The 27,082-nt window shown below is 43.6% G+C and overlaps 1 protein-coding gene across 7 annotated transcripts in view; it reads left to right on the top strand.

Annotated features, from left to right (window-relative positions):
* Positions 1-27,082, top strand: part of LOC115138280 (calcium-dependent secretion activator 1) — a 179,040-nt gene that overhangs the window by 93,135 nt on the left and 58,823 nt on the right. For all 7 annotated transcript variants that reach the window (XM_029674982.2, XM_065000309.1, XM_029675032.2 and 4 more), the window contains exons 7-13: positions 6,942-7,053; positions 7,271-7,410; positions 8,953-9,019; positions 13,477-13,585; positions 15,331-15,543; positions 26,392-26,528; positions 26,637-26,824. In XM_029674982.2, the coding sequence (XP_029530842.1) occupies positions 6,942-7,053; positions 7,271-7,410; positions 8,953-9,019; positions 13,477-13,585; positions 15,331-15,543; positions 26,392-26,528; positions 26,637-26,824 (966 nt within the window). The remainder of the gene's footprint in view (positions 1-6,941; positions 7,054-7,270; positions 7,411-8,952; positions 9,020-13,476; positions 13,586-15,330; positions 15,544-26,391; positions 26,529-26,636; positions 26,825-27,082) is intronic.

Consider the following 27,082-nt stretch of genomic DNA (forward strand, 5'->3'; position numbering starts at 1 on the left):
GGGCCCAGGGCATATACTTTATACAGGAAATAAACTGGGCACAGGGCATATACTTTATACAGGAAATAAACTGGGCCTAGGGCATATACTTTATACAGGAAATAAACTGGGCCCAGGGCATATACTTTATACAGGAAATAAACTGGGCCCAGGGCATATACTTTATACAGGAAATAAATTGGGCCCAGGGCATATACTTTATACAGGAAATAAACTGGGCCTAGGGCATATACTTTATACAGGAAATAAACTGGGCACAGGGCATATACTTTATACAGGAAATAAACTGGGCCCAGGGCATATACTTTATACAGGAAATAAACTGGGCCCAGGGCATATACTTTATACAGGAAATAAACTGGGCCTAGGGCATATACTTTATACAGGAAATAAACTGGGCCCAGGGCATATACTTTATACAGGAAATAAACTGAGCCCAGGGCATATACTTTATACAGGAAATAAACTGGGCCCAGGGCATATACTTTATACAGGAAATAAATTGGGCCCAGGGCATATACTTTATACAGGAAATAAACTGGGCCTAGGGCATATACATTATACAGGAAATAAACTGGGCCCAGGGCATATACTTTATACAGGAAATAAACTGGTCCCAGGGCATATACTTTATACAGGAAATAAACTGGGCCCAGGGCATATACTTTATACAGGAAATAAACTGGGCACAGGGCATATACTTTATACAGGAAATAAACTGGGCCTAGGGCATATACTTTATACAGGAAATAAATTGGGCCCAGGGCATATACTTTATACAGGAAATAAACTGGGCCTAGGGCATATACTTTATACAGGAAATAAACTGGGCCCAGGGCATATACTTTATACAGGAAATAAACTGGGCCCAGGGCATATACTTTATACAGGAAATAAACTGGGCCCAGGGCATATACTTTATACAGGAAATAAACTGGGCCCAGGACATATACTTTATACAGGAAATAAACTGGGCCCAGGGCATATACTTTATACAGGAAATATGTGGAAGAATAAACTAAAATGTACAGATATCATTGAGAAGAGACCTTTGTTTCCCTTTTCCCCAGTATGTATTTAACCAGTTGCTGCACCTGACTTGTTGCGCCTCTTACGAACAACAGATGTGTCTTCTCCTAATGAATTTGTACAGCACTGATGAAGGCATTTGTTTATCACTTTGCACTAACATCTTTTCTTATTCTTTCGAGCATGGATGAAATGATGTGGGCTTCCTTGGTTTTTCCTTTTCATGGTTTGAGTGAAAGTACCTACATTTTTCTGCAAGCTCTTAGACTGCCATCTACAGGTGGTATGTAAAAACAGAATTACCAGACTTTGGACAGCTACTTTGCTTAAAACACATATTTACAGACATTTAATTGTCTGTAAATGTATGCTGTTAAATACTACACAATTAAAACCATCTGAAGAATATTCAATTTGTTCTGTTTAAATCCATGCAATATTACGCTTCTCTGTAATTCATTATAACAAATTATATTTTCCCTCTCAATTGGTGTCAATATTGCAGTCGGCACTCTGCCAGTGCAATCTGCTCTGACAAGACAAACAGAGGAAAAACCCCAGGGAAATAGATTGCAGTCTTTTCTCCATGACTCATACATAGGCTAGTACCACCAGAGTGTTGTTGACTTGGAACGTGTGCATGTGTGACAGGCCGTTCTGTGGTGAGTCAACTGGTGAGCCCTTACACACTACTCCACACACTACTCAATAGTGGGAGAGCCCAATGTATTACACATGACTCACAGGGCTCATGATTCAGAGGCATTGTAACACTGTGTCACAAAGTGTTCCCTGCCAAGGCTCCAGTACAGTGGCTACTGGGCTGGAGGGATGTGTGTCATGTTGATGGAAAGCAGCAATTCAACAGATGCTGGACATCAAGCCTGATAGGTTGTTGTTAATGGGTCATATGTGGAGCTGCTTTCAGGTTGTTGGTGGGGTCTGTCATGGAAACTGTGTTTCATTTAGAGCAGGTAATTTTATACCATGCAAAATGATTGAAATACGTACAGTTTAAGTGCGGAGAGAGGGCGATGGAGGGGGTGAAAGAGTGAGATGGACAGACTAATCTTCATTCTGCCGTATCAGTGCTCCCCCACCGCAGGCAGAGAGAACTGTAGTGAGCATGCTTAGTATTTTGAATGTGAAGCCAGTCCTGGCTATATTAACTCATGAGTGGCCACAAGTAGCCAAGACCTCTCTCTATTTCATGCTTATGTCGCACTGCCCACTGGCTCACATGCTTCTAGAATTTAACAAAGAGAATAGTGAGAATAGTGAGAATTGTGAGTCTTCCCATAGGACGAGCTTGAAACTTGGATCTGATTTGGCTTGGTCTGTGTACTCCTCTGTGGCTGTTTCTGGCAGGCCTGTGTTTGCTATTCTTTATAAGCTGCATTTCACAGTGTGTGCATGGAGCTGTCAGAGCTACAGAGAACATCCCAACTAGATTACCTTCTAACAACCCGTCAGGAGACAGCCATCTTCTAACCATAGTCAAGTCTGTTACCACAGGTGTGTGTGTGTGTGTGTGTGGTAAGATGGAATGGATTATGACTATCTGGACACTAACTCTAAATGCTTGTGAACCATCCAGAGTCTTAGGCTGCCTATCCTTGGTCATATAAGTATATACAGTATCTATATGGGATCCAATTTTGTGTTCCACGTTTCTAGCATATATGCTCTCTACCAACAACAACCCTGTGGCACAATGCATTTGAGTCCTATTATCAACTGTTTTCACGGCATTCTATAGTAGCATCTCCTTTTAAACACCCTCAATATCCTGCTTCAGTTGGGTGAGCCAGAGATGTCACTTACTGTACACAGTATACCACTTACACACTTATATTATTGTATAGTAGTTAAACCTTACAAATGAATACTCAATACTGTCACATCTGGGAAATGCTTCATGGATGGTAGCCGCTGTGTGTTGTGAGAGCAAAATTGCAAGATTATGTTATACTGTAATCGCATCAAATGGTTCTTTTATGCAACAGAATAAGGGTTGTTAGAACACTCATCTGTATGTGTTCTACTGAGGATGGGCCTCTGGGGGATTTAACACTGACAGAAGATTTACGATTTCTTTGGGTGATAAACCTAAAGAGACCGCATTCCAGAGCATGAGTTAATGTTTCTGTTCTATACGGTACCAGGGAGAGATGACTCCGGGACCAGACCCTGGTCTCTAGACAATGAGAACAGTTTTTACAGCAGATACTGTTTGCTGTGAATTATAAGGATCTTTCATACAAATCTTAACCTCTCTAGGGTATGTGGGACGCTAGCGTCCCACCTGGCCAACATCCAGTGAGATTGCAGAGCGCCAAATTCAAATACAGAAATACTCATTATAAAAATTCAGAAAAGATACAACTATTTTACATAGGTTTAAAGATGAACTTCTTGTGAATCATTAATCCACAGGCTCAAACGCAGTCACAACAGTCAGACAAAAAATCCTAAATGTATCCGTAAAGTTCATAGAAACATGTCAGACGATGTTTATATTCAATCCTCAGGTTGTTTTTAGCCTAAATAATCAATAATATTTCAACCGGACAATAATGTTGTCAATATAATGTCAATATAAAAGGTAAACAAGAAAGGCACTCTCTCGGTCGCGCGCAGGAAAAAGCTCTGTGACACGGCAGGGTCCACTCATTCAGACTGCTCTTACTCCCTCATTTTTCAGAATACAAGCCTGAAACAAGTACTAAAGACTGTTGACATCTAGTGGAAGGCATAGGAATTGCCATTTGAGTCCTAAGTCAATGGATACTGTAATGGCATTGAATAGAAACCTACAACAACAAAAAATCCTACTTCCTGAATGGATTTTTCTCAGGTTTTCGCCTGCCAAATCAGTTCTGTTATACTGACATACATTATTTTAACAGTTTTTGGAAACTTTAGAGTGTTTTCTATCCAAATCTACTAATTATATGCATATCCTATCTTCTGGGCCTGAGTAGAAGGCAGTTTAATTTGGGCATGCTTTTCATCCAAAATTCCAAATGCTGTCCCCTACCCTAGAGAAGTGAACCATTCCATACATCTGTTGTTTGTCATGAAGATTGAAGGGGGTGTATCTTTGCTATAAAAGGCCATGGTATATTTTGTCGTTGAGCCCTCAACGAATCAACTAGGGGGGGTTTGTTGACAAGCTCCATTACTGCAGTAATTAAATAATAAAGATGGATTGTTTTGAAGAAATGTAAAAGTCTCTCCTTTTGATTGCAATAATTCCACGGCAGTGTACAATACTTCAGTGCCAAACGTTTTTTTTTATTCACAGATAAGAGACCACATAGAAATGTGTGAGAAGTGAGACACACAGGGGAACACCTAACAGCTCAGAGATAGTCCACAGTAGGTTGTGGTGCATCCCAAAAGCATGCTGAATGATATTGGAATGATGAAATTGCTGTTGTGGTGTGTTCTGAATACACTGGGTTTGTCATACACGCACACACACACACGCACCAATATTACACTCACAGAAGTTCCAAAATAATAAAGACATTTCAAATGTCATATTGTGTATATATAGAGTGTTGTAATGATGTGCAAATAGTTAAAGTACAAAGGGGAAAATAAATCATTGTAAATATAGGTTGTATTTACAATGGTGTTTGTTCTTAATTGGTTGCCATTTTCTTGTGGCAACAGGTCACACATCTTGCTGCTGTGATTGCACACTGTGGTATTTCACCCAATAGATATGGAAGTTTATCAAAATTGAATTTGTTTTCAAATTATTTTGGGGTCTGTGTAATCTAAGGGAAATATGTGTCTCTAAATGGTCATACATTTGGCAGGAGGTTAAGAAGTGCAGCTCTGTTTCCACCGCATTCTGGGGGCAGTGTGCACATAAGACCCTCACACACTTCTACAGATGCACAATTGAGAGCATCCTGACGGGCCTGGTACAGCAACTGCACCGCCCGCAAAAACAGGAATCTCCAGAGGGTGGTGCAGTCAGCCTAGCGCATCAACGGGGACATACTGCATGCCCTCCAGGATATCTACAGCACCCAGTGTCACAAGACAGCCAAGAAGATCAGCAAGGACCTCCCCCACCCAAGCCACGACCTGTTCACCCCACTAGAAGGCAGAGCCAGTATAGGTGCATCAAAGCTGGGACCGAGAGACTGAAAAACAGTTTATCTCCAGGCCATCAGACTGTTAAATAATCACCTACAGTACAGCTGGCCTCCACCCTGTACCCTGCCCTGAACTTTAGTCACTGTTTCTAGCCGACTACCACCTGGATACTCAACCCTGCACCTTAGAGATGTACTGTAGATAGTAATTGAACACTGGTCACTTTAATAATGTTTACGTACTGTTTTACCTACTTTATATGTATATACTGTATTCTAGTCTAGGCTCATCCTATATAACTACTGCTGTACACCTTTTCTATTCAGATTTAGTGTATACACACCATCATAAGCATTTTGCTACACCCACAATAACAAATGCAAAATATGTGTATGCAACCAATAATATTTGTGACAGACCGCCTTGATTCGGTCTTATGTAGCAAAATTTGAAATAGTGTTTTTTACATTGGATAAAAGCAGAGAAACAGAGCTACAAAATGCCATATCATACACTGCATTTGAGGAACAATGGGAAAGTAATTCTGCTTTGAAAGTTGATAATCTTGTTACCTCACTTTTGAGAAAATGGCCTCTGAATGTTCGCTAGCTGGCTAGCTAAACAATGGACATTAAACTATAACTAGCCAAGCAAATGGCTCTGAGATACGAATAATAAGATCATACACATAACGTTAGCTAGCGAACCAGCCAGCTAACGTTAGCTAGCTAGCTAACAGTACACTTTAACTTGAAGTCAAAATTAGAAACATGTAATATCTGAAAATGTAGCTAGCTAAACTATCTTACCTGTGGTCTGGAATCAGAGTAGATAGCCAGAGTGAATTACCAATTATGTCTATCAACAGTTGTCTATCAACAGACATTCTATTGAAATTGATACTTGCATAGTGGAGTCTATTGTTAAGACATGTAGCTAGCTAGCTAAACAATGAATCATAATCCCAATTTATGACATTACTACCCTGCATGAATCTGCAGGTAGCTAACCAACCAGGTTCAATGTTAGCTAGCTAACATTAGACTATAACTAGCAATGCAAATGGCTCTGAGATACGAATAATAAGATCATACACGTAACGTTAGTTAGTGAGCCAGCCAGATAACGTTAGCTAGCTAACAGTACACTTTAACTTGAAATAAAACCACTTTCTGTAGCTAGACTATCTTACCCGTCCGTATACATCATGGATGGGCGCTTCTCCTGTCATGGATGCCATGGTGTTTTCTCCATGTCCTTAGCTATCACACATGAATTCCACTGATTTCAAAACTCGGTCCTCCAGAAAGTGGAGAGCAACACCTGTAGTCTTACTACGCAATACATTATTTTTTTAAAGACAGGATAAAACAGGATTACCTACACATACTGACCAGCTCAAATAGACAGAAGCGTACTATATGGCAGACCAATCCAAACTCATCTTTCGACATGTCCAGCCCACTCATTATATCAGCCAATAATGGCTAACAGGAAGGTTGCTCACTTTTTCTGTGGCTAAACCAACTAGGTTCGTAATTTAGCAATTGTATTAGTATTTACAGATGGCATACAAGTGTGTTATTAAGGCACATGAAAGTTCACATGTTCGAGAAGGCATTTCATGCCAAAAAACACATTTGGATTTTTTTTTAAAGTTTACGTTCAAATGGCTCTCCTGTGAAGTAGTGACCTTCGACATGCGCCTAGTTTCCTGAAATGGTTCACATTTGATGTGAAACAATGTTATGTCACTCTTTAACCCGTCTCACCCTATGGTCTTCTGTGTGTTTCAGCTGGGGGACCCAGGGGGACTTCACCACCACACACCCCCTGCCTGCTGTCAAGGTGAAGTTGTTCACTGAGAGCACAGGAGTCCTGGCCCTGGAGGACAAAGAGCTTGGCAGGGTAAGAGCCTACAGAACTGGAGCCAGACATAGGCACAGTTAGCAAAGAACTTGCTTTTCAGATTTTAAAATGGTTGTCATTGATGTGAATAGGGGGTAAACATTGTTACGATCTATTACATACATTATACATATACATATACATTGATACAACCTTACATGGCTGTGTGTTTTATGTAGGACTTGACTGTAATAGATATGTGTCTTTGTGCTTCCAGGTGGTACTCCATCCGACCCCTAACAGTCCCAAACAGTCCGAACTACACAAGATGTCCTTGTCCAAAGGCTGCCCTGACAGTGACCTGAAGATCAAACTGGCCATCCGCATGGACAAGCCACAAAACATGAAGCACTGTGGGTAAGCTACGCTGCGCTGAAACTCTAGATCAAATCATATCTTTCTCAGATGCAGTGATATGCTGCCATCTACTGGGCTGACCATTAGTGCATAACACACACTTCCAGACGGCCAATCGACTGTGACCAAAGCAGGCAACCTTTATCTTTAACCTTAAACATTAAATCTATTATCTTCAACATACATTGAACATTACTATGTAATGTGACATCTGACATTTTTAATTTTCTCAAATATTGTTGTACTGCATTTATCAAGCTTCCATAATGTTTGCTAAAGAACAAAAGGAAGTCTTCTCCTTCTGTATTTCACCGCTTTGTTGGTGCCATTGTGCACATAGCCTCACACTAATATGTAAGACATGACCATGTTAAAGAGCACATTGAATAAGAGTAAGAATTCTGACTGTCATGAATGGATGTCAAGTAAAAGGTATTGACATTCTCCTCTCCCCAGATCAAATAGCAAATAATGATTGTGATTAAGTCAGTGGGGTTGTGATAGGTACCCTAGTGGTTAGAGTGTGGGTCCAGTAACTGAAAGGTTGCTGGATCAAATCCCCGAGCTGACAAGGTAAAAATCTGTCGTTCTGCTCCTGAACAATTCTGTTAACCCACTGTTCCCCAGTAGGCCGTCATTGAAAATAAGAATTTGTTCTTAACTGACTTGCCTAGTTAAAAAAAAAATCCTGCTGCCCCCTTTCCTGCTGCTCCTTTGGCACTAGTTTATTCAGAGAGAGAAGCCCTGATGTCCCTAAACTAACCAGGGGGATACACAGGCAGAGGCAGGCAAGCCAGGGTACCTCTAGCCCGGCCAGGGGGAGGAGCGGCCAGAGGCAGTCAGAGCTGGTGTCCTCACCCTCAGATGATCATTTCTTCTTCATGCTCTGATCTCTTCACAACACAAGATACACAGCAACACAACACTCATTCTGCACTCCCACAGTCTCAAGACTGATAGAAGTTTTTTTTAAACTATATTTAAAAAATGTATGCACTCACTACTTACTGTACGTCACTCTGGATAAGAATGTCTGCTAAATGACTACAATGTAAATCTAATGATAGCACTCAACAAACCAGAGTACAGTCTTCATACCCACATGTAGGGATGTCCACTGGCTCATACTGGAGCTGGAGTTCTGGATGTCACTCCCATCCCCGAACAATGTTCTGCTCTGAATGAAGTTCATATCAGAAAGCAGTTTAACCTTTCACAAACAGAAAATGGGTCGTTCTGGCTCTAAACCCTTTTCACTGTAAAAGGTAGCAGTAACAACGTTTTACCATAAGAGGTCAGCAGAGACCTTGTACTGTAACACATGCATCTCTGCTATTGTTCGCCAATTGCCATTCATTCAAGGTGTTGTGTATATTGCTCATTATAACGTAAAAGGAAAAATGTATATGCTTTTTCAGCATGCCACCTCTTTATGAAATAATGATGCAACACAAGGTTTAATATTGTAAAGCAGCCTCTGCAGAAATGCCACCCACCATAGACCACACAACGTATTACTAAACCATTGCTTTGTTTACTTAGGTACCTATGGGCTATTGGTAAAAATGTGTGGAAGAGATGGAAGAAGAGATTCTTTGTCTTGGTGCAGGTAAGAACAAAAGACCACTAAAGAACCATGGTCAGCACTAATCCAATAAGTAAGATGTTATGTTTTTGATCTGTCATGCTTTGGTACGTGTCTTCCTCTAGTTGACTGGGGTGCTGAAGGTCTAAGCCAGTTCTTGTCAGGAGCTTTTGTAGCTGTAGCAGCCATTTTCTGTCTGGCCTCATTTGGAGAAGCACGCTTTCTCCTCTGTGTTTGGGAGGATATGTCTCAGAGCGAGGAGTTGACAGGCGATTGACAAACCAGAGTATACGCTGGCTGGCCTAGCACTCGCAGCTACAAGAGCCCAAGGAATGTGCGTCTCGCTCGCTCCCAGCTGTACATACAGTGTGTGTGTGTGTGTGTGTGTGTGTGTGTGTGTGTGTGTGTGTGTGTGTGTGTGTGTGTGTGTGTGTGTGAGTCATGTGCAAGTCTGTTTCTTAGAGAGACCAATAGCTTTTATGTTTGTGTATAATTTCATTTGTAAATCTTTTACTTTTTCTTGTCTCTTCTGTTTTGGTTATGTTAAGTCGCGTGTAAGTATTCAAGACATCCAATACTCTATTGGTGTTATGATGGACTCAAATGTATTGTTCTTCAGAATTGGCAAAATTATTATATTTTCAAAGTGAAGGGCAAATACGTTTAGTTCGCTTTACCATCAATATAGTATGTTCCCTTTGTTTCTTGGTGTTGCCTGAAAATACGAAATTCAGCAGTGGAGTAGTACAAACTGTACATGTTGATTCATAGCCTATGAAAAGACAACAGTGTGCAACTTCAGCTGGTTGAGGAGATATGTTTAATAGAAATGTTTGTGATTCACCAACAGCACTCTGAGATGTTCAACCCTCCTTCTCTGAAATAACAAAACGCAAACTCACATCCGCTATATGCTAAATGTGGCACACACACACACACACACACACACACACACACACACACACACTTTCTGAATTTAATTTGACTGACATTTGCCATGATACTCATAAATAGCACAGTTTACACTGGGGGGGTATTTATTTCAGTGTCAGAGGATTTGTTTCCTGTTGAATTATTCATGAGTTGTTAATTACATGGAGTGAGTAGATCATTTACAGTGCTAGGTGATGGACGCTGGCACCACCCATGGCAGCGACACACCAACAACACGTCAGGTACACGTAAACAGAATTCTACAGGTGTAAAGCTGTCATTACACACCCTGTAAACACGTTACGTGTGTCAGAGAAAACAAGAGTCAGGGGTTGAACATCCCATGAGATGGCTATCGTGACGGCTCATGCCATGTAACCCTCTCACTATGCCTGTGTGATAAAGTAAGTCCCCTTTCTCCGTTCATACCTAGCGAAAGTGGAACGCGTCGGTATCAAAGGCATCGACCTCAGCTGAACCGAGTCCCATCACGAGAGGCGAAAATGCCACTCTAAACCTGTGAAACTGTGTTTTGTCTTAATTGAGTCGAGGGATCACAATTAAGCAGCTTGCTCCCCAAACCAAGCTCTCGCCAGCCCCCTCCTACCCCCACCCCGCTCAGATAGAGTTCATCCTGCCTGTAGTGGTATCTGGCTAGTTGAATGCCCTGACAGGTCACTGCTCAACAGAACAGATTGGAGCCATAAACCACATGTTTATGATGCAAAGTGAAGTGTAATTATTCAGCAGTCTGGAGGCTGTCCTCGAAGACAGCCAGAAGCAGCCACTCTCTCACTCTGCACCCTACCACATTATCCTTCTTTTTCTCTCCCCCTTCTCTCACTCACTGCTTTCTATTTTCTTCTCTGTTCACTCACTATCTTTGCTCTCTCTCTCTCTCTCTCTCTCTCTCTCTCTCTCTCTCTCTCTCTCTCTCTCTCTCTCTCTCTCTCTGCTGATATGTGCTGGCTTTGGAGTGAAGTCTTAAGCATTTCCGTATGACAACTGGGGGGGTCTATCATGTTCAAGAGTTTCCTCAGTGATATACTGGCAAACAACCACATTGATCTCTGTTCCCCAGCCCCACCCCATCACACAATCCAATTTATAGACTCAACCAGTGGTGGAAAAAGTATGCAATTGTCATACTTGAGTAAAAGTAAAGACACCTTAATTAATAGAAAATAAATCAGTAACGGTGAACGTCACCCAGTAAAATCCTACTTGAGTAAAAGTCTAAAAGTATTTGGTTATAAATATACATCATTTAAAAAAGTAAATGTAATTGCTAAAATATACTTATGTAGCAAAAGCAAAGGTGAAAGTATAAATAATTTAAAATTCCTTATTAAGCAAACCATGTTTTGTTTTTTTTACGGATTGCCAGGGACACGCTCCAACACTCAGACATAATTTACAAACGAAGCATGTGTTCAGTGAGTCTGCCTGTCACGTTCGTTGAATGGAGGAGACCAAGGCGCAGCGTGATTTGAATACATTCTTCTTTTTAATGAAACAAAGAACACTTAAACAAACTTTACAAAACAACAAAACAAAGTTATATATAAACAAGTGTATACACAGGCAACTAGCCATAGACAATAACCAACAAAATACCCAAGGAATATGGCTGCCTAAATATGGTTCCCAATCAGAGACAACGATAAACAGCTGCCTCTAATTGAGAAGCAATCTAGGCAACCATAGACATACATAACACCTAGACTAGTTAACACCCGTAGACATACAAAACCCCTAGACAGGAACAAAAAGACATACATCACCCATGTCACACCCTGACCTAACCAAAATAATAAAGAAAACAAAGAATACTAAGGTCATGCGTTACACCGCCAGATCAGAGGCAGTAGGGATAACCAGGGATGCTATCTTGATAAGGGTGTGAATTAGACCATATTCCAGTCCTGCTAAGCATTCAAAATTTACTTTTGGGTGTCAGGGAAAATGTATGGAGTAAAAAGTACATAATTTTCTTAAGGAATGTAATGAAGTAAAAGTAAAAGTTGTCATAAATATAAATAGTAAAGTAATGTACAGATACCCCAAAAAACTACTCAAGTAGTACTTGAATGTATTTTTACTTTAGTACTTTACACCACCGCTCTCAACAATAACAAGGTTATTTAAAAGAGCAGGGAGGGTAATCAGGGAGCAAAGTCATTTAGAATCCTTTAACCATCAGTTTGACAGCAGGTCAGCCAGCCTTAAGGCCCATACAGTCCTGCTCTGTCTCTGTCTGTGTGTTTGTCTCGCCTGGCCCTGACAGGTCCAAACTTTAGCAGGCAGAGGGATGTGAGGCTGAAGTGGGTTGAGAGAGAGGCAGGCGAGGGAGTGGGAAGGAGATGGGGAGTTCTGATGTGCCCCAGGGACGTCCCGAAGGCAAGGGGGCACCGTGGAGCTGGGTAGTGGCACCGGCGGCCCAGCAAGTTCCACCGGGGGCCTCATCAGAGCCCTGACAGTGAATCTCTGTTGTCACACAGAGGCAGGCTGCAGCCAGTGAGAGCTGCCACTTGCAGCAGAGGTGACAATAGCGTGGTATTGGATGAGATCCTTGGGTTGCCTTGGCATGACTGGCACCTAGCAGTCGGGCTCCTATCTCTTGTGACAGGGTGTCACTACTGCACTCGTCTGTCCTCGCTGAGTGACAGAGTCAGGGCCACAACCCCGCCCTGGCAACGGCGCCAGCAACAGCACCCTGACTGCCCACCCTCGCTCTCTGATCCTCTCCCACCTCTCTCTCTCTCTCTCTCTCTGTCTCTCTCTCTCTCTGTGTGTCTGTCCTTGTCAGTAGCAGAATAAGCCTGCGTATCACTGTATCAGTGCGGGATAGATACACACTTACACTCAAGCACACACATACTCTCTATCATCAACATAAGTTACTTTTACCAGCCCCCCCCCCCCCCCCTCCCCTGGTTCGACCACTTCATTCATCTAATTATAATGTGATTATCCCAGTATACTCACACACACACATTACTGACTAGAGGTTCAAGAGTGGGCAACACAGCTGTCATTTCCATTCTCTCACTATTGCATGCACACACACACACACACACACACACACACACACACACACACACACACACACACACACACACACACACACACACAGATTGTTTTCCCATATGCCTATCTTGACCAGCATCTGGTCACCATCTATGCCTGGTGATTGGCTCATTAACCCTTGTGTGACCGTCTCTGCCGGTTGGTTATCACAAACAAGGTGTCCAAGGCCTGGGTTAGGGAACATGACGTTATATTTGAGGTCAAGGTTACAGTGGTAAGTAGAACTGATAAGATGTAATGCTTTCTTTCAGTCTGTTATTTACCTGGTATACTAATATGGTAGTTACATATTAATTTCTAGGCAGTTTACCAATGTTATGTCATTTTCGTCTAAGTCCCAGTACCCGTATCAATATGCGTTACCTTGAGAAATACCAGGTAAATAGCAGCTGGAATAGCACCATGAGATAAAGTGTACAGTAAATAATTAGCCCTCTGTTCCTTCCTCTGTGATGCAGGTGAGCCAGTACACCTTTGCCATGTGCAGCTACAGAGAGAAGAAGGCAGAGCCTGTGGAGCTGCTTCAACTGGACGGCTACACTGTAGACTACACCGACCCTCAGCCAGGTACAGTAATACACCACACACACACCGACCCTCAGCCAGGTACAGTAATACACCACACACTCAACGACCCTCAACCAAGTACATTAACACACCACACACACACACCGACCTTCGGCCAGGTACAGTAACACACCACACACACACTGACCCTCAGCCAGGTACAGTAACACACCACACACACACACACACACCGACCTTCAGCCAGGTACGGTAAATCACCACACACACCGACCCTCAGCCAGGTACAGTAACACACCACACACACACACCGACCCTCGGCCAGGTACAGTAACACACCACACACACACTGACCTTCAGCCAGGTACAGTAACACACCACACACACACACACACCGACCCTCAGCCAGGTACAGTAACACACCACACACACACACACACCGACCCTCGGCCAGGTACAGTAACACACCACACACGCACACCAACCCTCTGCCAGGTACAGTAATACACCACACACGCACACCAACCCTCTGCCAGGTACAGTAATACACCACACACACACACCAACCCTCAGCCAGGTACAGTAACACACCAGACACGCACACACCATCCCTCAGCCAGGTAGAGTAATACACCACACACACGCACCGACCCTCAGCCAGGTACAGTAACACACCACACACACACCGACCCTTAGCCAGGTACAGTAACACACCACACACACACCGACCCTCAGCCAGGTACAGTAACACACCACACACACACCGACCCTCAGCCAGGTACAGTAATACACCACTTGTATTACTTGCTTCCATTCAGCCACAAGCATTAGTGAGGTCGGCACTGATGTTGGGTGATTAGGCCTAGCTCGCTGTCGGCTTTCCAATTCATCCCAAAGGTATTTGATGGGGTGGAGGTCAGCGCTCTGTGCAGGCCAGTAAAGTTCTTCCACACCGATCTCAACAAACCATTTCTGAATGGATCTTGCTTTGTGAACTGGGGCATTGTCATGCTGAAACAGGAAAGGGCCTTCCCCAAATTGTTGGAAGCACAGTTGGAAGCACAGGATCGTCTCTAGAATGTCATGGAATGCTGTAGCATTAAAATATCCCTTCACTGGAACTAAGGGGCCTAGCCCGAAGCATGAAAAACAGCCCCAGACCATTATTCCTCCAGCAAACTTTACAGTTGGCACTATGTATTGGGGAAGGTAGCGTTCTCCTGGCATCTGCCAAACCCAGATTCGTCCATTGTACTGCCAGATGGTGAAGCGTAATTCATCACTCCAGGGAATGCGTTTCCACCTTCGCATTGCGAATGGTAATCTTAGGCTTGTGTGCGGCTACTTGGCTATGGAAACCCATTTCATGAAGTTCCCGACGAACAGTTCTTGTGTTGACGTTGCTTCCAGAAGCAGTTTGGAACTCGGTAGAGAGTGTTGCAACCGAGGACAGCACTCTATGGGCTTGTGTGGCTTACCACTTCATGGCTGAGCCATTGTTGCTCCTAGATGTTTCCACTTCACAATAACAGCTCTAGCAGGGCAAACATTTTACGAACTGACTTGAACTGACAACGGTGCCACGTTGAAAGTCACTGAGCTCTTCAGTAAGGCCATTGTTTGTCTATAGAGATTGCATGGCCGTGTGCTTGATCTATACACCTGTCAGCAATGGGTGTGGCTGAAATAGCCGGATCCACTAATTTTACGGGGTGTCCACATACTTTTGTATATATACACCTGTAGCACTAGCCCTACAAACACTGCTAACTGTAATAATTCCTTAGGTCTTGACGGTGGGAGGACCTTCTTCAATGCAGTAAAGGAAGGTGACACTGTGATCTTTGCCAGTGATGACGAGCAGGACCGCATCCTGTGGGTCCAGGCTATGTACCGGGCCACGGGCCAGTCCCACAAGCCAATCCCCCCCACCCAGGTCCAGAAACTCAACAACAGAGCAGGCTCCGCACCTCAGCTAGACGCACCCATCTCCCAGTTCTGTAAGTGCCACCCATGTTGTTCCCACGAGGCCCACAACACTGGGTACTGTTTCAGCTACAGTACCCAGGAAACGACCGCCCAATGTGCAATTCTGTTATGTCTAATCAAATTCAATATCTATCAAGATACAGATTTTATTGGACTCCTTTTTGAGGTAACCTCTTTTGTTGTATTTATTTCTCTCCCCACAAGTGTGTATTTTAAAATGGACAATACGCACTGTTATGGTATATATTTATTCTCTAGGAATGTGTGTGTAACAGTGTATATTATGTAACCCCAAGCAACTACAGCGAAGTATCTACAACCATCTGGAGAAGAAAGAACGCCTCTCCTCACCTCTCCTTTCATTTTGTTTCATTAATCTCTCTACTACCGTCACTAAATATGTCGTTTTCTTTCATCAACGCTGTCTCTCTCTCTCCTATTCCATATCACATTATCTCTCACTCTCTATCTGTATCTATTCATTTCACCTTATGTCAATATTCATCTCTTTAGTTTAGCCCTTCCTCTTCCCCTGTGGCCTGTTATGCCAGTTGTTTAACAGTGTTATGAGCTATTTCCCCCACTTTCTCTCACTCTCACTCTCGTGCTTTTTGTCTGTCCCTGGTCGAGCCCAGCTGCTGTAGGTCAGGTCTCTGTGTCTGCTCTCTGTCTTTATGTCTCTCTGGTTTGTTCCTTCTTACCCCGCCATCTATCTCCTAGCTGGATTTAAGGGTAAGTGCTTCCCTGTTGCTGTCACCGCTCAGATAATCCACACTGATTATCTGACCAAAGCAATGTGATCTCCTCCCTCTCTTCCTCTTCTGTTGTTCATTCTCTCCCTCTATTTATATTATCTCTGTCTTAAACCACTTTAGAAAACTTTCGTTTTGATTTGGTTTGATTTTCTTTAAGTTTAAATTACTCACTTCCATCCTGACAAGACTAAGATGCATGTCACTCTGATTTTGTTCGCTTTGCTTTGGTTAAACTGCATATTTGCCTTCTCTCGCTCTCAGCAACTTTATTGAACATGAAATCCCTTCTTAGCAAAACAGACCTTTTTCTAAACCCTAGGACTTATAACATACCAATATGGTATCTCTTAAAAAAATAATTGATTTAAAAAAGGCAGAAACAGTTGTAATGACCATAATTGTAATAAAGGGTTAAGGCAGAGACAGGGCGAAAACCCACAACATAAAACTACAATGATTTTTTTATTGTCATGTTCCATAAATTGCAGTAGAACTGAGGACGTATGTTAATTCAGTGAAATGGTCGTTTTTGACAACTACTGGAGGCCTGTCTCTCAGCAGCTGATTACGACCATGTTAAAAGTGCCATGACATGAATTAAACAGTGTGGTCTCTGCACAATTATTCCAGGAAGCAATCAGTGAAATGTTGCTAAATAACGGCATGCTAGTTCACACTTGCAACTCTACAAATGCCTTCTCTTCTGAAAAAAACAAGGTCAAAAAAACACTTACTGTATGTTTTTTGGGTTTAAAATAAGATCATTAGAATATATTATAGGTAGGATAAATCTTGTCTTTTTATTCCAGACCAATGTCATTTGGCTACACACTTCATACACATTATATAGTTTGATGTGCTTCTTCCAAATTGCGGAAAAGTCCAAATCCAATGTATGCATGCATGTAAGTCTGCTAAATGTCTGCTAAATTGTATTTATATACAGTGCCTTCAGAAAATATTCACACCACTTTTTCCAAATGTTGTTCTGTGAGCATACATTTTAAATTGGTTAAATTGAGATTTTTTTCTCACTGACCTACACACAATGCCCTATAATGTTGAAGTGAAATTATGTTTTTCAAACTTTTTACAATTAAATTCAATTGAAAATACCATCAGTCAATGTGTTCAACCCCTTTGTTACCCCTAAATTCAGGGGTAAAAAAAGTGCTTAACAAGTCACATAAAAAGGTGCATGCATTCACTCTGTGTGCAATAATAGGGTTTTAACAGGTTTTTTTTATGATTGCCTCTGTGTTCCACACATACAATTATCTGTAAGGTCCCTCAGTCGAGCAGAGAGATTGTCCAATGCCTCAGAAAGGCACCTATTAGTATATGGGTAAAACAAATAGCAGACATTCAATTGTTATTAATGTAACGGCTTTCTAGGTGTGGTGAAGGAGAGTCGGACCAAACTGCAGCGTTTCGATTGCGATCCATGTTTATTTAAACAAACGTAAACACGAAATAACACAAAACACTACAAAACAATAAACGTAACGAAAACCGAAACAGCCTATACTTGTCAACTAACACAGCGACAGGAACAAAGACACTAAGGACAATCACCCACGACAAACTCAAAGAATATGGCTGCCTAAATATGGTTCCCAATCAGAGACAACGATAAGCACCTGCCTCTGATTGAGAACCACTCCAGACAGCCATAGACTTTGCTAGATAACCCCACTAGCTACAATCCCAAATACATACACACCAAAACCCCAAGACAAAACACACCACAATACAAAAACTCCATGCCACACCCTGGCCTGACCCAATACATGAAGAAAAACACAAAATACTTAGACCAGGGCGTGACAGAACCCCTCCCCCCTCTAAGGTGCGGACTCCCGAACGCACCTCAAAACAATAGGGAGGGTCCGGGTGGGCGTCTGTCCATGGTGGCGGCTCCGGCGCGGGACGTGGAACCCACTCAGTCAATGTCTTAGTCCCCTCTCCTCGCGTCCCTGGATAGACCACCCTCGCCGCCGACCATGGCCTAGTAGTCCTCACCCAGAACCCCACTGGACTGAGGAGCAGATCGGGACTGAGGCAGCTCGGGAGTGAGGGGAAGCTCGGGAGTGAGGGGAAGCTCGGGAGTGAGGGGAAGCTCGGGAGTGAGAGGAAGCTCGGGAGTGAGAGGAAGCTCAGGCAGGTTGATGGATCTACCAGATCCTGGCTGGCTGGTGGTTCCGGCAGATCCTGGCTGACTGGCGGATCCTGGCTGACTAGCAGATCTGGCAGATCCTGGCTGACTAGCAGATCTGGCAGATCCTGGCGGATCCTGGCTGACTGGCGGATCTAACTGATCCTGACAGACTGGCGACGCTGGGCAGACTGGCGGCGCTGGGCAGACTGGCGACGCTGGGCAGACTGGGAGCACTGGCGGCGCTGGGCAGACTGGCGGCTCCTTGCAGACTGACGGCTCCTTGCAGACTGGCATCTCCTTGCAGACTGACAGCTCTGGCTGCTTCATGTAGACTGACAGCTCTGGCTGCTCCTTGCAGACGGGCAGCTCCATGCAGACTGGCAGCTCTTTGCAGACTGACAGCTCTGGCTGCTCCATGCAGACTGACAGATCTGACTGCTCCATGCAGACTGGCAGCTCTGACTGCTCCATGCAGACTGGCAGCTCTGGCTGCTCCATGCAGGCTGGCAGCTCTGGCTGCTCCTTGCAGACTGACAGCTCCTTGCAGACTGACATCTCTGGCTGCTTCATGCAGACTGACAGCTCTGACTGCTCCATGCAGGCTGACAGCTCTGGCTGCACTGAACAGGCGGGAGGCTCCGGCAGCGCAGGAGAGGAGAAAGGCTCTGGCTGCGCTAAACAGGCGGGAGGCTCCGGCAGCGCTGTAGAGGAGGAAGGCTCTGGCTGCGCTGAACAGGCAGGAGGCTCCGACAGCGCTGTAGAGGAGAAAGGCTCCGACAGCGCAGGAGAGGCGAGGCGCACTCTAGGCCTGATGCGTAGTGCTGGCACTGGTGGTACTGAACCGAGAACACGCACAGGAAGCCTGGTGCGGGGAGCTGCTACCGGAGGGCTGGAGTGTGGAGGTGGCACAGGATGGGCTAGACCGTGAAGGCGTACTGGAGATCATGAGAGCAGTGCTGGCACAGGACGTGCAAGGCTAGGGATGTGCACAGGAGGCCTGGTGCGTGAGGCTGGCACCAACTTCACCAGCCGACTAACACGCACCTCAGGACGAGTATGGAGTGCTAACCCAGGTGCCATCAAATCCCCAACACGTTCCGTCGGGCGAATTCCATGCAAAAAGCACCAACACAGCAACTCCCTCATTTCGCTCTCCTCCAATTTCCCCATTAACTCCTTCACAGTCTCTGCTTCGCTCACCTCCAACACCGGCTCTGGTCTCCTCCTTGGCTCCTCACGATAAACAGGTAGAGTTGGCTCAGGTCTGACTCCTGACTCTGCCACACTCTCCCTGAGAAGAAATTTTTGGGGCTGATTCTCAGGCTTCCGTCCACGCCGCCGAGTTTGCTTCGCCAACTCCATTCTCCGATAACCTTCCGCGCACTGCTCCATCGAATCCCAGGCGGGCTCCCGCATCTCCTCCCAAGAAGTATATTCCATACTGTCCTCCTTTTTGGGCTGCTCCTGTTGCCTCTTCTCCTGCTGCACCTTTGGGCGGCTACACTCCCCTGGTTTAGCCCAGGGCCCTCTCCCGTCGAGGATTTCCTCCCATGTCCAGAAATCCTTATTCCGTATCTCCTCTTTGGGCTGCTCCTGCCTGTTGACACGCTGCTTGGTCCGTTGGTGGTGGGTGATTCTGTAACGGCTTTCTAGGTGTGGTGAAGGAGAGTCGGACCAAACTGCAGCGTGTCGATTGCGATCCATGTTTATTTAAACAAACGTAAACACGAAATAACACAAAACACTACAAAACAATAAATGTAATGAAAACCGAAACAGCCTATACTTGTCAACTAACACAGCGACAGGAACAAAGACACTAAGGACAATCACCCACGACAAACTCAAAGAATATGGCTGCCTAAATATGGTTCCCAATCAGAGACAACGATAAGCACCTGCCTCTGATTGAGAACCACTCCAGACAGCCATAGACTTTGCTAGATAACCCCACTAGCTACAATCCCAAATATATACACACCAAAACCCCAAGACAAAACACACCACAATACAAAAACTCCATGCCACACCCTGGCCTGACCCAATACATGAAGAAAAACACTAAATACTTAGACCAGGGCGTGACAATTAATTACACTTTGGATGGTGTATCAATACACCCAGTCACTACAAAGATACAGGTGTCCTTCCTAACTTAGTTGCCGGAGAGAAAAGAAACCTCTCAGAGATTTCACCTTGTGGCCAATGGTAACTTTAAAACAGTTACAGAGTTTAATGGCAGTGATAGGAAATACCTGAGGATGGATTAACTACATTGTATTTACTCCACAATACTAACCTAATTGACAGAGTAAAAATTAAAAGATCCAAAACATGCATCCTGTTTGTAACAAGGTACTAAAGTAATACTTAAAAAAATGTGTCAAAGCAATAAACTTTTTGTCCTGAATACAACGTGTTATTTTTGGGCAAATCCAATACAACACATTACTGAGTACCACTCTCCATATTTTAAAGCATAGTGGTGGCTGCATCATGTTATGTGTATTAACCTCTTGAAGCTAGGGGGCACTATTTTTATGTTTGGAAAAATAACGTTCCCAAAGTAAACGACCTATTTCTCAGGACCAGATGCTAGAATATGCATATAATTGACAGATTTGGAAAGAAAACACTCTAAAGTTTCCAAAACTTTATAGTGTTTGTGAGTTTGTCTGTGAGTTAAACAGAACTGATATTGCAGGCTAAAACCTGAGGTAAATCCAATCAGGAAGTGCCCCTGTTTTTGAAACCTCTCTGTTGTTATGCATCCCTATTGCCCATTTAAAGGGATATCAACCAGATTCCTTTTTCTATGGCTTCCCTAAGGTGTCAACAGCCTTTAGACATAGTTTCAGGCTTTTATTTTGAAGAATGAGCGTGAACGACCACATTGCGTAAGTGGATAGGTGGGGGCTCTCAGAGTGAGTTGTGCGCAAAAGAGAAAGGCGGCCATTGTTACTCCCGGTCCTAGTGAAAAGCCAACTGTCCCGGTTGATATATTATCGAATAGATATTTGAAAAACACCCTGAGGATTGATTATAAAAACCTGTAGACATTATGGATATAATTTGGAATTTTTGTCTGCGTTGTCGTGACCGCTCTTTCCGGTGGATTCCTGGGCATAACGCACCAAACTAACGGAGGTATTTGGATATAAAAAAATATCTTTATGGAACAAAAGGAACATTTGTTGTCTAACTGGGAGTCTCATGAGTGAAAACATCCGAAGATCATCAAAGCTAAACGATTAATTTGATTGCTTTTCTGATTTTCGTGACCAAGTTACCTGATGCTAAGTGTACTTATTGTTTTGTCGAGCGATCGATAAACTTACACAAATGCTTGTATTGCTTTCGCTGTAAAGCATAATTTCAAAATCTGAGACGACAGGTGGATTAACAAAAGGCTAAGCTGTGTTTTGCAATATTGCACTTGTGATTTCATGAATATGAATATTTTCTAGTAATATTATTTGACTGTGGCGCTATGCTATTCAGCGTTGCTGATGACAATTATACCGGATCCGGGATGGGTGGTTCAGAGTGGGGACTGGGGAGTTTTTCAGGATAAAAAAATTAATGGAATGTAGCAAAGCACAGGCAAAATCATAAAAGAAAGTTGCTTACCAAGAAGACAGTGAGTGTTCCTGAGTGGCCGAGTTACAGTTTTGGCTTAACACTACTTAGAAATATATGGCAAGACCTGAAAATAGGTGTCTAGCAATGATCAACAACACATTTGACAGAGCTTGAAGAATTTTGTAAAGAATAGTGGGCAAATGTTTCCCAATCCAGGTGTGGAAAGGTTTTAGAGACTTAACCAGAAAGACTCACAGCTGTAATCACTGCCAAAGGTGCTTCTACAAAGTATTGACTCAGGGGTGTGAATAATTATAAATTAGATATTACATTTTCAAAACAATTGCCCAGATTTCTACAAATATGTTGTCACTTTTTCATTATGGGGTATTGTGTGTGGATTGGTGCAATTTGTAAAAAAAATATTTAGGGGTATGAATACTTTCTGAAGGCACTGTATATATTTATTATATATTTGAATCAATTGTTATTTCCAGTGGAATATCCATGTTTTACTGAAGATTGCTCAATTCCTGCCTTTAACTCTTTATTCTGCTTGCTGCTAAATGAGAGCTGGCAAATATGTACCTGGAGTATTCTGAATGCTAACATGTAGCAAGTGATGATGTCATGCCATTCCTTTTACCATATTCTGCTGCAGTCTTCTCCACTCCTTAGAGACGGACCTGAAATGAACACTTCTACCACTTTTGCAATGTACATATCCGTTTACCTTTTCTTTCTTTAGATGCCTGACAAGAACATTTACCAGGGTGATGTTCTCACATTTTTTGCTTAAAACTGAGTCTGTTTTCTGTTCCCTCTTGTTGAAAGACTCAGACAGATCCTGGTATTGTTGGGTATATAGAGAGGAATTCATTTATCCTCTCCTTTAACACACTAATATTGGTATGCTCTCAGTGCTCTATGAATCATACAGTGCATGGGCATATAAAGTATTGTCAACTTACAAATGTGTTAAAAGCATGAACATGTATACAAAATCTAAATGAGCATAATAAGATCTTCCACAATTGCTGTTCAATGAATTCAAACGTTGAGGATGGAGAGACTGATCGAGAAAGTGAGAACCACAGTGTCAGCTCATGTCTTTAGCTCCATGACACCCCTAAATCAGACCCAGCTATCATCATGTACCCCTCACTCTGCCGTCAGAGAGGGCTGGGCTGTGGATGTTCTGGGGAGAGAGGGAATGAGCAGGGAGGTGGTGCTGGTGGTCAATTCTTTTTTTTTTAAAATGTGCTAAATAGCCCAAATGTTCAGTGTAGGGATCTATAAATGAGTAGCGTCCATCAATCATTGTGATGTCAGTCCTTCCCCTGCCTAGACAGACGGGGGTGACTAGTGTCATTGTCTGTTACTGTCCAGTGCTCCCATGTCCACTCCACCGCTGGAATGTCAAATAGACATGACAGGCCACCAGTCACAGAGGAGAGGGACACATAGTCACCTTTTTGGATTTGGGAGTTGGGGATCATAAGCATCATAGCAGCACAGGCTTTGTTCCCTGGGTGGTTGACAGCTGGCCTGGCGCCACATTGGGTTTCACTCAACAGTGAAGTCGAAGTCGATGGAAGAAAATAAAAGTGATTTTTTTATTATTATATTCTCTCAGCTTTGATGGTAGTTTGGTATTTTTTTTTTTTTAAGTCTATAGTCAAAGTAATTTATTGTTCATGATTTTATATTTGTGTGTCACTTTCTGCTTTTGTGTGATTTGGAATTTATGAAAAACATCCAAAACATTTGACACTTTTTTTATGTCAGTGTGTCTGGACACATTTTACTATGACATTGTTTGTGTATATCCACATTGCAGCGAAAACTCATTTGTATCGATATCTCAACTGTTGTTAATGCTCCATAAGTGGTGTTGTCTCTATATTGACATGTAAAGCCTCGTCTCGGGAGGGACAGCTGCATAGGCTATTTATCCAGACCGCTGCTTAGAATAGCTGTGACCTGCGGATCTGAGGCATTCAGAGCAGTCCCTGAGCCCTGGCTGAAGCAGTCCATTAGAATACAACTAGAGGGAGATGGACAGCGCATGAATTATCGGTCAGCCTTCCCATTCCAGACAGACCCTGATATAATGCCTAAGCCCACTCACTGAGAATGAAAGTGAAAATGTGTTGTCAAATTTATTTAGCCCTCTCGCTGGACAAGGGGGGGGTAATTAGGGAGACCCTAGGGGGGGATGTGCTGACGGGCTGAGCAGTAAAGGGGAGGGAGTGGAAGTAAAAGGGAAGGGTGGGAGGGGAAAGGAGATGGGTTTAGCTGGTGCAGCTCATTCGATCATGTGAGGATGCTATCAGAAAGGTTGCTATCAGAGACTTTAGACTATATATACTGAACAAAAATGTACATTTAAAAGATTTTACTGAGAACTTTTACCTTAGAACTTCTGGTCTTTATCATCAGCAAAACTTCACTATCCTCCTGGATCTTCCCCTGCCATTCATATACAGATGTGATTTTGGGGACGATGTTGACACAAGCAGCCAGCTTCTTCTCAACAATCCCTCTGGACAGATCTTTGGCCAAATCCGTCAATTGAAATAAATTCATTAATCCCTAATCTATGGATTTCACATGACTGGGAATATAAATGCATCTGTTGCCTCATGCAGCGCGACACATCTCCTTTGCATAGAGTTGATCAGGCTGTTGGTTGTGGTCTGTGGAATGTTGTCCCACGCCTCTTCAATGGCTGTGGGAAGTTGCTGGATATTGGCGGGAACTGGAACATGCTGTTGTGCACGTCGATCCAGAGCATCCCAAACATGCTCAATGGGAGACATGTCGGGTGAGTATGCAGGCCATGGAAGAACTGTGACATGGGGCTGTGCATTATCATGCTGTAACATGAGGTGGTGATGGTGGTGGATGAATGGCACGTCAATGGGCCTCAGGATCTCGTCACGGTATCACTGAGCATTAAAATTGCCATTGATAAAATGCAATTTTGTTCGTTGTCCGTAGCTTATGCCTGCCCATGCCATAACCCCATCGCCATCATGGGGCACTCTGTTCACATCGTTGTCATCAGCAAACTGCTCGCCCACACAACGCCATACATGTGGTCTACGGTTGTGAGGCCGGTTGGAAGTACTGCCAAATTCTCTAAAATGACGTTGGAGGTGGCTTATGGTAGATACATTAACATTAAATTCTCTGGCAACAGCTCTGGTGGACATTCCTGCAGTCAGCATGCCAATTGCACACTCCCTCAAAACTTGAGACATCTGTGGGATTGTGTTGTGTGACAAAACTGCACATTTTAGAGTGGCCTTTTATTGTCCCCAGCACAAATCAAATCAAATCAAATGTATTTGTCACATACACATGGTTAACAGATGTTAATGCGAGTGTAGCGAAATGCTTGTGCTTCTAGGTGCACAAGGTGCACCTGTGTAATGTTGTTTGTCATGCTGTTTAATCAGCTTCTACATAAGTCACACCTGTCAGGCGGATGGATTACTTGGCAAAGTATAAATGCTCACTAACAGGGATGTAAACAAATTTGTGCCCAAAATTTGAGAGAAATACGATTTTTGTGCACATGTAAAATTTCAGGGAACTTTTAATTTCAGCTGATGAAACATGGGCCCAACTGCATGTTGAGTTTATATTTTTGTTTGGTGTATATGCTAAGGTCGACTGTTCACATGTGGGGGGACCTGAGATTTCAACAGTCATACACTGTTGTGTAGGTAGAAAGACCCCACATAAAATAACTTTGAAATGTATCAAGAGAGAACTGGACCAACATTGTAATAATGAGACAGACAGACGGAACAGAATCAGTCATGCATGACCACAGGAATGACCCTTCTGCATTGGTTATGCTGCAACTCACATCCAATCCTCCTGACCCTCCCTCTGGCCCAGAGCCCTTTTCACCTGCTAGTTGACTATGAACCCCACACTGATCCTCTCCATTGACCAAACCACCCACCCCCAGATGAAGCGTACTGTACGAGAGCCCTATTCAATGTAAACCGTTGACCTGGTGTGCAGGCTCAGAACAATTTTTTTTTTAAATTCTGCCCGGTGAGAGGGTGTCCGTATAGTTTCACCCATACGCCATTGATTACTCATTAGATGAGCCCCAACCCACAATCTTCCAGTGCATGAAAAATGTATACCATATGTGTGTCTCATCCCGTAAACCTTCTTAGCAGTTTTGCTAGAATAGGGCCCTCACACTGTGCGAGTGATGCTCTCTTACCCTCTCACTCCGATAGCCATTCCCATCCTCTGCTGTGTCTAACTCCTGTGGATCCTGTCTCTCCCTTCATGTGTGCTGGCTCTCTCTCTCTCTCCGGGGTGGACGGACATAGACGCGGACCGGGCGCAGAAACATGGCATGGATGAGTTCATCTCAGCCAACCCCTGCAGCTTTGACCACTCCTCTCTGTTTGAGATGGTGCAGCGCCTCACCCTGGACCACAGACTCAATGACTCCTACTCCTGTTTGGTGAGGAAAGGGTTACCAGTACAGTGGTTCCCTCATTCTTTTACATTGTGATCCTGCATTCTATCAATTTTGATCTATTCTAACCTCCCTTGTATGTCTATTTTGTAGGGTTGGTTCAGTCCAGGCCAGGTGTTTGTCATGGATGAGTACTGTGCTCGTAATGGTGTGCGGGGGTGTCACAGACACCTGTGTTACCTGGGTGACCTGCTGGAGAGAGCAGAGAACGGGGCTATGATTGACCCCACCCTGCTGCACTACAGCTTTGCCTTCTGTGCCTCACACGTCCATGGCAACAGGTACAGAGAACTGACTTACAGCCCCCCCTTCTACGCCCCCCCCCCCTCTCTCTGTGTCTCTCTGTCTCTCTCTGGGTCTGTCTGTCTGTCTCTGTCTCTCTCACTCTCTCTGTCTATCTCTGTCTCTGTGTGTTTAACAGGAACAAATGTTAAGCATATGAAAGTAAGAGAACCCACTCTATCACCAACCTTCTTCATCGAATCAATCTCATTCGGGAAAACAGTAACAGAATGTATATTCCACCCTACACCCTGTCT

The sequence above is a fragment of the Oncorhynchus nerka genome, linkage group LG2 (genome assembly GCF_034236695.1).
Source record: "Oncorhynchus nerka isolate Pitt River linkage group LG2, Oner_Uvic_2.0, whole genome shotgun sequence".
Classification (NCBI taxonomy): Eukaryota; Metazoa; Chordata; class Actinopteri; order Salmoniformes; family Salmonidae; genus Oncorhynchus; species Oncorhynchus nerka.